Source organism: Tachypleus tridentatus, chromosome 12 (genome assembly GCF_004210375.1).
Source record: "Tachypleus tridentatus isolate NWPU-2018 chromosome 12, ASM421037v1, whole genome shotgun sequence".
In the NCBI taxonomy this organism is placed as follows: Eukaryota; Metazoa; Arthropoda; class Merostomata; order Xiphosura; family Limulidae; genus Tachypleus; species Tachypleus tridentatus.
Genome location: NC_134836.1, coordinates 109,639,390 through 109,652,762, shown reverse-complemented (window position 1 = coordinate 109,652,762; position 13,373 = coordinate 109,639,390). Strand labels below are relative to the sequence as shown.

The 13,373-nt window shown below is 29.5% G+C and overlaps 1 protein-coding gene across 3 annotated transcripts in view; it reads right to left on the bottom strand.

Moving 5' to 3' along the window:
* The window catches only part of Ogdh (oxoglutarate dehydrogenase Nc73EF), a 57,709-nt gene that overhangs the window by 19,025 nt on the left and 25,311 nt on the right, over window positions 1–13,373 (bottom strand). For all 3 annotated transcript variants that reach the window (XM_076473257.1, XM_076473258.1, XM_076473259.1), the window contains 7 exons: window positions 12,292–12,379; window positions 10,355–10,463; window positions 9,166–9,236; window positions 6,427–6,555; window positions 4,674–4,853; window positions 622–774; window positions 116–218 (listed from right to left, as the gene is read on the bottom strand). In XM_076473257.1, coding sequence (XP_076329372.1) covers window positions 116–218; window positions 622–774; window positions 4,674–4,853; window positions 6,427–6,555; window positions 9,166–9,236; window positions 10,355–10,463; window positions 12,292–12,379 — 833 coding nt within the window. The remainder of the gene's footprint in view (window positions 1–115; window positions 219–621; window positions 775–4,673; window positions 4,854–6,426; window positions 6,556–9,165; window positions 9,237–10,354; window positions 10,464–12,291; window positions 12,380–13,373) is intronic.

Below are 13,373 nucleotides of genomic sequence, written 5' to 3'. Positions count from 1 at the left end.
AGTTTGACAGATGAACAGAATAAAACCTACGTGACAACATGCAAGATATATACATAAAAATTAATTCTTCATAAAGAAAACAATTTACTCTAAACATAAAAAATTAATACTTTACCACTCCATGGGGAATCCAGCCAGTCTTTATTATAGGTTTTACTTTCTCTTTGTGCATTAGTATAGGCTTCTTGCAAGATGCTCTCGTATCTTTCCTTTTCTTCCTACAGATTGAAATGTCAATTACATCTCTAATTAACTGATTTTTCAAAATTAAAAAAACATATTTCCAATGGAACATGCAAATAAGAGACAAATAAAAAATTACAATGATGTCACACTATAACTTTCATGCTGATATGTACTTTTTACATGTTAAAAATGTTGCTGCACAGCAATCAGCTTCCAAGGTTTTACCTAATTACATATTGTCACACTGTATAGCTATCTTTATGCAGGATCTTAAGATATTGAAGAACGGTTAATATTGCACACATTGACAGGAAGTTAATATGATAATCTATAAGAATAATAAAATATAAAACTTGGACCAATATTTATTATTATTTTGTTATACACAGGTATGTTATTAACAGACAAAAAACATGTCAATATAACATTACATACTTCAATTTCCTTCTCTGTTACCACACCTTCATCCACAAGCTTCTTGGTATATTGGTCAAGGACAGGAATCTGTTTACGGATTTTGGTATACATCAGTGGTTGAGTGAACATTGGCTCGTCAATCTCGTTGTGTCCATTCCGTCGATAGCATACCTGCAAAAAATGTGTGAAGTAAAAACATTGTATTCATTCCACTCACGGCAGTCATGAGTGTTGAGGGAGAAACGAAAAATAACATTACTCAGATATGTTCATTCCAGTGGTAGCAGAAACACAAAGAAAAATTAAAATAATTTACACCGATCTCCAAATTAGTCAGAAGAGAATAACGTGCAATGAAACATTTATTTCGTTGTTACAGGTCAGCTGTTATCAGAAGTGCAAAGAGAAATGTGAAGTACAAATATTTTGATGTTTCCATATCTGCACAGGAAATCTGAATTTCACAAAACCTTGTAACCAAGGCATATATGCTGTATCTCCACAAAATTCGGCAAGCTTTCAGTAAACTTTAAGTCTTTGGTACACAAAAATCAGAATTTTTATTCCAGTATTTTTACTAAAACTTCACGTTTAATTACATGCTCCAAGTTTAAAGTGAATTTCATATTACGATTAAGAATACTTTTCTTCATCTGAATATGTTCATTTTTTTGTAAAACCCCTAAAACCTTCTACCCAAATCAAGTGATTTTTTTCTAACAAATCTTTATGTTTTATATTATTTTCTCCATCATAGCTCTATAGAAGATTGATTTCACTAAATCTCACAAACACCCTAAAAAAAATTCAATTTAAATCTAAGTAACCTCTTTTTTTTCCTCTTTCTAGAAAGACTTCAAATTGTAATGTGTAAATTTTTTGCTTATCTTAAATAGTTTATACTCAAATTTTATTTCTCTTATTGGCCTTTTAACTGTGTCTAAAATAATATTCCTGCCATAAAATTTGAAATTACTTGATGAATGTGCAGTTCACTTTCCCCTATTAAATTTCATAATAAATGGGCTACTCGAAATGCCCACAAGCATACTTCATAAATTTTATTATTTATTTTACTTAGCCTAACCTGAAAAGTTTATACTTTTTTACATTTTCAGTTACTTTTATGATAATAAATAAAGAATACATGAAAAACAATAAATACATTACTCACCTTGGTCTTCATTTTACTTTCAATTGTTCGTGATGCATAACCCTAATGTTTTTATACTACTGCAATAAATAATTTTTTACTTTATTTACATTCAAAAGAACATAGAACAATAATATGTTAAAAGAAGAATATGACCCATAAGTACTGCAGTTATTCTGGCTTTGTAACTATATAAACAAGTCATGAGAAATTCAGTTAAGCTCAATGTCTTTTCCACAGAAATGAAGCTTCAACTGGAAGAGAAACTGACAACCATCTGTGGAAAAAACAGCGTAATACAACATGTCACTTGATTGATTGAAATACTAGCTTTTTATTGGTCATAAATAACATACTATTAAATCTCAGAACCACTGAGAATTTGTAAGTGAGAAGATGTGGCATGTGGAATTTGCAGGTAAACTATTTTCTAGTTTATGGCTCTGAAAACACACAACATTGAGGACGATAAGAATTGTGTTTTACCTGAGTTATAATTACATTATTAATAAGTAACTTATGTTGAATTCCAAAGTGCTTGGAGGGGTGGTAAATAAATGTACATAGAGGGAATACATAGATAAATGTCACAGTTCTCATACTAGGCGAGTTTTTTTTAGATATTTTCTTACAGAATTAAAAACTTAAATAATACAAGAATTTGTTTCATTAATGTTTTGATAATAAAGCAGTTTAATTAAATTTGGAATTAGCTTAATAGATTCTGACACACTTTGTCCAACCTGATGCAAAATACATAGAAAGAATCGAGGTTTTAACACCTAATTGAGAAAAAGCCATTTCACTGCGTATTCTACTGAAGTCTGTATTCATAATATCTATCTTAAATCTTATGTCTTAGTCTGTCATTAATAAAGGTCAAAGACAATAATATCAAAACCTTACACTTCCACTGTACACTCACATTACATTTTTTAAAACAAATTATTCAGACAACCACAAGACATTTCATACAATTTATCCACATACTAAATTGGTTATCTAAAACAATATTAAAAATCACATAAAACATACAAACACTGAAAATATGAATTTACATAAGCTTATGTTAAAACAGAAGGCTGCTTTAACATGCGAACAGACAAGCACGATCTCAAACACGATATAAAACAAGATTAACAAATTATTTCCAGTTTAATATTTATTCTTAATAACAATAATTTAGAAAAAAAAACTTATTATCAAACTGAAAAAAAGTGAAAATTAAAAATTCACTTAAACAATAACATAAAATCATTTTTACTACTTCTCTAGATTACCAAAGAACAATACTAACACTAAGCACATTCTAAGGTTTCCAGTAGAACAGCCTTGTTGTTGTCTTTAGGTTTCTATTTTCTTTTCTAAATTCAAAATATTTTTTCCTAAACTATTACAGGTAACAAAATTACAAATTTACCAGCAAAACGCAAGGATATATACCGTGTTTTTATTTGTCTGAAAATCATGAGCCTCAAGTCATTTTAATTTTCTCTAGTTTCATTTAATTTCTCTCTATGGTAACGCAAGTACAGCATGTGAAACATCCTACAAGGCACAGATAAGATAGCAATTTTTAAACATGCATGCAGGATATATAGTATGAAGCAAAGCCATAGCTAATAATACATATTTTAATATTATACAAGTTTTAAGTTCTTTAATTTATAAGCCAATATTTAAGAAAAATATCCTGAATTCGCTTGGTGCGAGAAATGCGACATCTTTTCTTTAGCCATTTCCTTCTTTATTTACCATCCCTCCAATAAGTAGGAAATTTAATGTAAATGACTCACCATTATATTACCTATGCTCAAACAAAGCATAACTTTCTTAGTCTTCAAACCTTGTTTGGTTAAAGTGCCATCAAATAAAAAATTATTCTTCTGACCACATACAGTTGTCACATCCTCTCTTTTCAGGATTCACTAATATTTCTCACTTACAATTAATTATTTATAACCAACAGAAAACCAAGGTTTTAATCTATCAAACAATGTATTATAATCAGGTTATTTTCTGTACAGAGAATTGTCAATTTCTCTTTTACTACACAAGCTTCATTCCCATAGGAAAGATATCAACTAACTTGAGTGAATTTGTAACAACTCTAGTTGCACAGTTAGAAAGCTAGAACACCTACAATAATTATGGCACATTGTTTTCTTGTTGCATATTATTATTTTATATTCTTTGGTGCATTATTTAATTAGATAAAGATTATAATAATAATGGTATTAAAAAAGTAGGGTTAAGTGTCAGTGATAGTGGTTAACAACAACAACAAACTAGGACCAGAGGAGTAATTTATTTATTGTTTTTCCATGTGCATTTCTATTATTGTTATTATAATTATTATAAAAGTTACTAAAATTTAAAAATAGAAAACTATTCAAGCTAGCTAAGGTTAGATTATGTAAAATAAAGAAAAATAATAATAATAATAATGCAATAAGAAATTTTAGTCAGGGTTAGATTGCAGGCAGAATAAAGTCACTTTGTAGCCTGCAAGTTGCAAGTGCCTCACATAAATAATCTAATTTTGGCCCAGAAAGTGCATTGAACATGAAACCCATGATGATTTTCATCAATTTTCAGAAAATAACAAATATTTTTAACTCTGAAATTATAACAAAGCTCAAAGTCAGTATTAGTACTTCAATGTGATTGAAAGTTTAGTTTTGATTTTTTACATATTTTTATTAAATTGCAATATTTATAACTGAATTAAAAAAAATACTTTGCACAATGTAATGTGTAAGAACCTCTACAAATCAAAGGAATGAAAATAAAAAACTCAGTACTTTGAGAAGACAGATCTTTAAATTTTAATGTTAAAACTAGTTTTTATTATGATTTATCTACTTTAAGATTCAAACCAACAAATAAAATCTAATTTTATTAAACACTTTCTCACCAAATCAACTACAACATCTTTGCCATACTTTGCCCTCCATTCAGCTGCAACATTACAAACATGTACTACAGCCTCAGGATCATCAGCATTAACATGAAAGATGGGTGCGTTTACTACTCTGGCTACATCAGTACAGTATGGGGACGAACGAGCCACTCTAGGGTCAGTAGTGAAACCAACCTACCAAAAAAGTTTCCAAGTTAAGTACTTTAATCTTTTTATCGTCTACCAGTTTAATACAGAACACATTAAGATTTTTACAGAATAATAAATTAACAAAATCTAACAAGTGTTACAATTTGTTTAATATAGCCCTCTATATGTTTTATATTTCCTTCTTGTCCAGGAAATGTAGAAAAAAGTTAACCATCCTGAAAATTTGTAAGTCTCATGTGAGATTAAGATTGATAGATGATGTATCGCCATTGCAGTGTGGGTCTTACTTCCACAGTCACCTCCAAAACCTTGGATACATTTCATAATCCTATGTTGTAGCTTGTACCCTAGGATCTTTTTTTAAAATATGCAGCATATTTTGTTTAATTTTAACATGTTTTGTTTATGGCTTTAAAATTTATGGTTATTATATAAAACATTTTTTTTGGGTTTCAGATAGTCAAAGACTATCTACATGCAAAAGGTATTCAAGTATTTGTTCACATGCATGAAACATCAAGTTACAAACAGATGTGAACAAAATATAGTAAATAAATAATAAATACAATTATCAAAATTCTGCATTCTAATCTATTTCTAAAGTTAAAGCAGTTCCAAATAAATGTGTCTAATAGATCAAAAATGAATAAATATAGTTAATTTGTAAAGGTTCTCTTTACCTATATAACATTTCATTTTTAGCTGTTTTAGCTTTATTGTATGAAATCACAAAATTCTTCATTTTGAGTAATAATAAATGTGTATTTGAAAGTAAGTTTTCTTAAACATAAATCCACCCTCAAACTAAAATAACAATAACTAAGAATCCTATGAGTAAATCACTGAAAAGCAATTAACAGCTTTAAAGTATGAATAGATTTTAAAATAATATGTTTATCCTTTAGCATATGTATTCATTAGTACTGGATTACAACTGGCCAATGTTTACATGATTCAAATCAGTTATTTATAATACTACTACTACTATTTGAGATTGTTACTTAAATACTGAAACATTCCTGTTACAGAGCTGTTTATTACTCTACTAATATAACACCATTTCACTTTTACCAGAATTTTGCAAATCTACACTCACAATTTCTCCACATGCTTGTAACATTTTCACTTGTTTAGCAAACGTGAATAGACACTTTGTTGCTCAGGTTCAAAATTAACCTAAATGCTAAGAAATAAAGGTACATTTTATTTTCTAGCAAGGTCTAAGGTTTTGAGGGCATTGGATTATTATGATTGGTTTTTATTTAAATACCACAAAGTTCACTGTTTGCTGTTCTATGTTTACCAGTTTAAGCATAAAGCTGTACCTGTACCATATCCACTGCATGGATCAAACCCATAATTTTAAAATTATAGGCCCTTAAGCTTACTGCTGAGCCACTAAAGCAGCCAAATTGTATGTAAAGAGAAGGTTCATAACTTTTTATAATGTATTGAGGCTATAGCATGGATCTACAAGATATTTTCTCCTGAAATTTCTCTAATTGACTAAGAATGATTAAAGATTGTACCAGTCACCCAATTTTTATGACTGCATGTAATAAAACAAATAAGATGTTTATGACTGTTTTGCTTGTACCTGGTTATTGACAACAATGTGAATAGTTCCGTGTGTGGAATAGTCTGGCAGGTCACTCAAGTGGAATGTCTCGTACACAATTCCCTGGCCAGCAAAAGCTGCATCTCCGTGGAGAAGAATGCTCATCACCTACGAATATAAAAGTAAGAATACAATCTTCATCATTTGCTATAAAACATTTCCAAAACTTTAAATCATTCAGTGATTTCTGACAAATAAAGTTCTTGTATGGCTGACATAAACAGTGTAAATTACTACAACTAGTAATTATATATTTCATACAGAAATATATAAGCTCATTTTTCCTGTGCTAGTGAACATGCAAGTATTATAGTATGTCTCACATCACTCTTACTCAAGACATAACATCAAAACTCACTGTGGTGAGTTGTACCACCAAGGATAAGTAAGCACATGCAGCCACTACCAAAACTCGTTTTACAGTGGAATTGTGTACAAAATCAGCCCTTATAAAATGCCCATTGTAACACCTTCACTCAAGATATTCAAGGCTGTAAACCACCAAGACATTAGTAGTCAGCAGAAACCACTTCAACTAATCCTTGGAATGAATGCCACGATTGATATGTCTGTCTGTCTGTCTGTCTGTCTGTGTGTGTGTGGGGGTTAAGTTTCAAACCTTAGACATCATTTCTATCTTCATTCAATTGCTTTCAAATTAATATAACTACTTCCTTCATTTTCCTTATACCAGCCATAATGTGTGACTCTGAAATAAGTTTTGTGATCTAAAATCAAATCTAGATATTAAATTTCCTTCACACTTTACAGTAATAAAGAACACCATTACTTTTGTTTTTGTGCAGTTTTGTGGAACTATGAATAGTAGTTTTCTTGTAAGGTGCTTGACAAATTTTAAATCTCCTGTGCCAATGGCAGAGATGCCAACCATTACAATTTGAGTGTAATCATTACGATTTTGGTGTATACATTACGACTATACGCTCATACAGACAAATATTACAACTTGTTGCAACTCCCAAATTATATATTACATAGGCCTATACAATAAGGTGATATTCCCCCAGGGCTTGAAAGGGGTGAAAAGAAAATTTCTAGCGAGATAGAAATAAATTTTGATAGTAAATGAAAGATAGTCCAAATGGCTACTTGCGATAATCATGTTTGTGCTTGAAATAATAAACCATATTTGTATCTCCGACATCTACCAACAGTTTGAGTGTGGTGCTTCTCAATACTGTGTACATGGGGAATCCATAGTTACATCATCAATGCTTGTCAGCCAATCAGCGCTTGTGTAGATGGGTATTTCTCGTTTTCTAAGCAGCATAGAAACACCAAAGCAATCATTCACAAGATGGAAAGAAAGAGGCCTCGTTCACCAGATTGTCTTGTTTCTGGGAAATCTAAAAGGACTAAAACTGTGAAAGGGCTCTGTCTACAATCATTACGCTCAGTCATTTGAAATAGTTGACATCTCTGCAATAGGTGGAATTCAGACTGGTTTCCTGTGTAAATATACAAGATTCGTGACAGATTTTTTGACAGTCATTAATTCTCTGTCCAAGTAAATCCTTAAAGTTTATTTTTCATATACATAAGCCATATACTTGTGCAAACTATAAGCTCTGACCAGCTATAAAACCACAAGACATACTTGTATTCAAGTATTATTTGCTATTCTTTATGGAAGGGTGTGTTTTTTTGTTCACAGTTTATTCACATGTACCTACTAATATACTAATGCCCAAAGTTTAGCTTTTACTCACTACTGAAGTGTGATATTCACTTGCCGTGTGTATGTCCAGTACTAAAATTAGCAAGATTTTTATCATTAAATCACAATATACACATAATATTACACCAAATTACAAATAACTCATACTTGTGCTATCGTTATTAACATTCACTAACACGATAACAAAATAACTCCAAATCAAGTACATAGTTCACTTTTTCTAGCTACCAATTTTACCCAATACTGATTGCCTTGGTTGCATTCTGATATAAATTCTTTTAGTCAATGTTTGTGTAACAAATAACTTTTCTTCCTGACCATTCTTTTTTTCTTTTTTTTTAGAGTCAAGTTGTTTCTGATTTGGATTCTATTTATGCATTGGCCACAAGTATAGCTTTATCACAATTTTTTTTAAGTTGCATAGTAACTGAAAGAAGATGAAAAGAAATCCCCCTAATGGGTCAGCAGCAAGTTTACAGACTTACAACACTAGCATCTTGGTTTAGTTCATCATGGTGGACAGAGCATAGATAGACCTACTGTGTGGGTCCATAAAAAAACAAATAAACAAGAGAGAATACACGATGTTTCATTCCTAAAAGTACAGCATTCTTGACTAATAAGGTTACTCTATCTTGTTCCATTATAAAAAAACCAATTTGGCAATTGATGAAAGAAAAAGAATGATGTATAGTATAAATAAAACTATTTTAATTGTTCTTGCATATTTTACATAAAGAAAAAATTCATTTAAAATGAAGATTAACATTCTGAAAAACAATGAGTATGGGTTGATCAACTGATGCCTTGTACTATTAACAACTGTTTCTTTAAAATTAAATAACTACTTACACTCGCTTCTCAACAAACATCTACACAATTCAAATTTACTTTCCCTTTAGAGAAAAAATTACAATTCAAGTGACATGATATTTTTAACTATAAACTAAAAATTATAAAATGTTTCCATAAATCTGCTAAATAATTAACAAAGACAGAGTCAGAAAAATTTGAACAACCTTTTTTCCCTGTACATCTCCTCTGTAGAATTGTTCAGCTCTAGTCTTCCCTTGTACAACTGGATCAACAGCTGTGGAAAATATGATTGCAATTTAAAAACATCTAATTTATCCTTACAAAAAAAAGTCAAATACTTTAAGATTAAACCAATAATTATAAAAGTATGCAACTTTTTACACTTTATCACATAACACTGTTCATTTTTATAACAGTAAATAAATTTCATCATACTCATATGTGAATCATTAAAATTTGACCATGCATCACTTTTTGAAGCAATATACTATTATGGACTGTATTTTAAAGTATTTTCATTTACAAACTTAAATTAAAAGAATAAATTATTTCAAAAGCCATATACAGAATCTACTATTAAAACCATTCCAAAGAGTTGATTGATTTCCAAATACATGATAGTAGTAACATTATAAAATGAAAAATATGCATCACCACAGAGAGCTTGTTCCTCATTTCATCAAGTACTATTAGTATTACAAAAATATCTTTAAACATTTAAAGCATACAGAAATTATTACAACTGATTTCTTTAATACCATCAATGGCTTTGTATCTCACAAATTTGTTTTTTTAAGTAGAAAGTTTTAAAATAAATATTTGACATGCAAAGAATTGGACACAAAATGACTTTCTTGTTTGATATTCAATTAAAATTGGAATATCTAAAGGTAATATCTTTGGTCCTTTGGACAGGAATCTAAGCTAGCAAGTTTATTGGAGACAAGCAATGTCTTGTTCTGCAAAAATAACTGAAAAGTACAAGTTTAATTTAAACAACATTAAAGTATAAATTATTTTATACCACTTAATAAAAAAAACAAACAATAGAACTATTTACTTTTACACAGAGTTTTATTAAATTTAAACAACCAGAATTGAAGGTTTATAAGTTTGTAACTTGACCAAGACAAGCAACAAACAAAACTAAATCTATGTTATCACTTAATATGTTTAGCAAAACTCTGACATCTGTTTAATCCTGGTATTTATGCAAGTAATAACCCAATAACTGTTATAATTTCAAGTTCAAATATGAAACTTTATGACCTTGCATAAATAAGTACACACAATATATACAACTGCAACAGAAGGTACCCTTAATCCATATTTCTGCTATAGAGATAACATGACCAAAAGGTATAATGAAATTTCACAAAAAGTGAAACAAACCTTCCAAATGTGATGGATTGGCCACAACAGCTAACTTGATGTTCTTGTTGGTCATTCTATTAAGACGTTCATGTGACATTCCTAGATGATATTTTACGTCACCTGAACCCTACAACAAGAAATAAACAAAATATCCTGAAGACACTCAGATACACTTTGAAGTTTCTAAAACTAGCTTAACCTTTATTTCATTGCTTGTCCTTCACATAAATATTTTTAAATTTTTCTGAGAGTTAAACAATAAGAAAAAAAATTGTATAATATCATAACTTGAAAATAATCAAGAAACATTACCCCAGTTTTAGCATCATTCTACCAAATAACATTTTTATCAATTGTAATTTTTTCATATATGGTGATACACGTTTTTACACATTTTCACTATAATTTTTAAAGCATCATCACTTTAGTAAAATCATTTACTGAAACAATGTTTGAAAATGAGATATATGAATATAAAATTTGTTAAATTCTCAGGAAATAAATTTTCATTACTAAAAATTCAGTTGTTTGAATACAGTATTTAAGTTACCACTAACTAATGCCTACATTTGTGACACAATTACCAATTTTTTGTACATGTCACACAATATCTAATATCTGCTGTCATGATTGAACTTAATAATCATAAAAAAAACAACAGCAAGCTCTTTTTAACAATATATATATGTAAAGATTACTCAAGGATAGAAGGCCATTTTATAATTTATCTAGCCAGTAAGGTTCAAATTAGACACAACACAAGATAAATATATTCAAAATATAGCATGTTCATTAGACATAACACAAGATAAATATATTCAAAATATAGCATGTTCATTAGACATAACACAAGATAAATATATTCAAAATATAGCATGTTCATTAGACATAACACAAGATAAATATATTCAAAATATAGCATGTTCATTAGACATAACACAAGATAAATATATTCAAAATAAAGCATGTTCATTAGACACAACACAAGATAAATATATTCAAGATAAAGCATGTTCAACTGTATGAGAACATGCTTTATCTTATTTTTCCAGATGCATGTTATTGTTTTTGCTCCTTTTTTTTTTTTTTAACTGAAATGAAGAAATGAAATGTGATTAATTAGAAATGTGCTTACTTCTTTCTAATGTCTTTAATTCAAAATAATTTTTTGAAGATTTTCTTTCATTCTTGTTCAGATTAACCATAACTTCTGACATAAAACACATAACAGTCAACAGGAGACCAGGCTTTGTGTTTTTTGAAATTACAAGTACCATTTATCACTCAGAAAACAGTATCGTGGTTTCACCCAAATCTTTAAATACATTAAGTACCCCGAAAAACTTGATACCCCATACATTGAAAGCTAAACTCCTGTAGTTCTTTAAGAAAAATTTTCCTAACAGTTTTATCCACTGCCTATATCTTGGGGTAATTTTATCCACTTCGTCCATAACCAGATCGACTCATATTTTCCACACATCTTCACACCAAGACAAAGAATTACTATGTAGTTACATAAAACTTTAAAAATACTTCAATGTATGCTTTATTCAAGACAACAGAGTAAGAAGACAATTTATCAATCTCACCAAACTTAGTTTAAAAGTTATTTTAATGTCAGTTTGTGACTTGACATGAAGGTTATATTGTACTCAGGCTATTGAGTTAAAGTATTGTTAATAAGAACAAGTGAAAGTAAACAATGCATAACAATACGTAAAAAACACTATACCTACTCTATCTTGTATCAACACCAGATATAGTAATAGTTGAAATTCTACTTATATTGGATTTAGGTGAAGTGTACTTGCTGTCACTTTTATTCATGTCACAACATAATTTTACTTATCATTTGTTTTCATTACTAAATGCAGAAGAGATTCATGCAACAAGTCAAATTACAAAGCTAAAATCTAAAAAGTTCAGATACTAAAGAAATCTAATTATCTCACCTCATCTGCTGGTTCTAGTCCACTAAATTGGGTTAAGATCTGCTCCAGAGGCTTTCTGCATACGTTAGCCAAGACATTTAATCGCCCTCTGTACTCAAAAAGTTTGAATTAAAATAAAATTATAAACATTCTTCATAAAAAATGCAAATTTTCCTAAATTTGGTTTAGAATTTCAGAGCTTATGATGCTCTCACAAGTATAACAAACCTACTTTAAGCTAATCTTTATCATGATATTCTTAAGTTTTCTTATGCTCAAATATAAAATCATAAGCCATTCATTACTTCAGGATTGCTGTTTGAGATTGAGTTTTTACATAAACCACTTTAAGAAAAATAAATAAAAGCACAAAATATTATTCTAATGGATCAGTGACTTTACCAACATTTAAGAAATTAATACAGTTCAAGTTATCCATAGAGAAAGCTACGTCAATAATCGAGATGATTTTTAATATGGACAAATCTTCACTGAGGGAAATTCCCAAATCCAAACAATTACTTCTGATAACAAACACATAACTTGTGAGGATGCAAGATTCAGTTATCCATACACAACTGCACAATGATCAATCAGAACAACAAAATCAGTAATAATTACTGAACACAAATTCATGCACTTGCAGTAGGTTTCAGTTTATGACAATTTTTTTTGAGTAAGAATTCATTACTGAGAGGTTAAGTGATTTATGTATGCTGTAGTCATGTCAAGAATTCATTACTGAGAGGTTAAGTGATTTATGTATGCTGTAGTCATGCCAAGTCACAGTACTCCATAATGTGTTATTTGCTTAAACCTGTTGAGAAGGATCAAAATAAATATTTCAGGGACTGATAACACTTGTTTTTGGAAAGTGATCTGATTTTGTATTCTATAAATTAAGTCACTTGTCTGAACAAAATGATGATTTCCATAAAAATAATTACATAGCCATCTTGATTACAGCAATTTGTATAATATTTGGTGACATAAGAAACAATTTATTGTATGTCCATTGACCATCATTTTATATTTATCAGTCAATACAATGTTCATTGTATTCAAAGTGACTGATCTGACCGACTTTCCATATGTCCGTTACC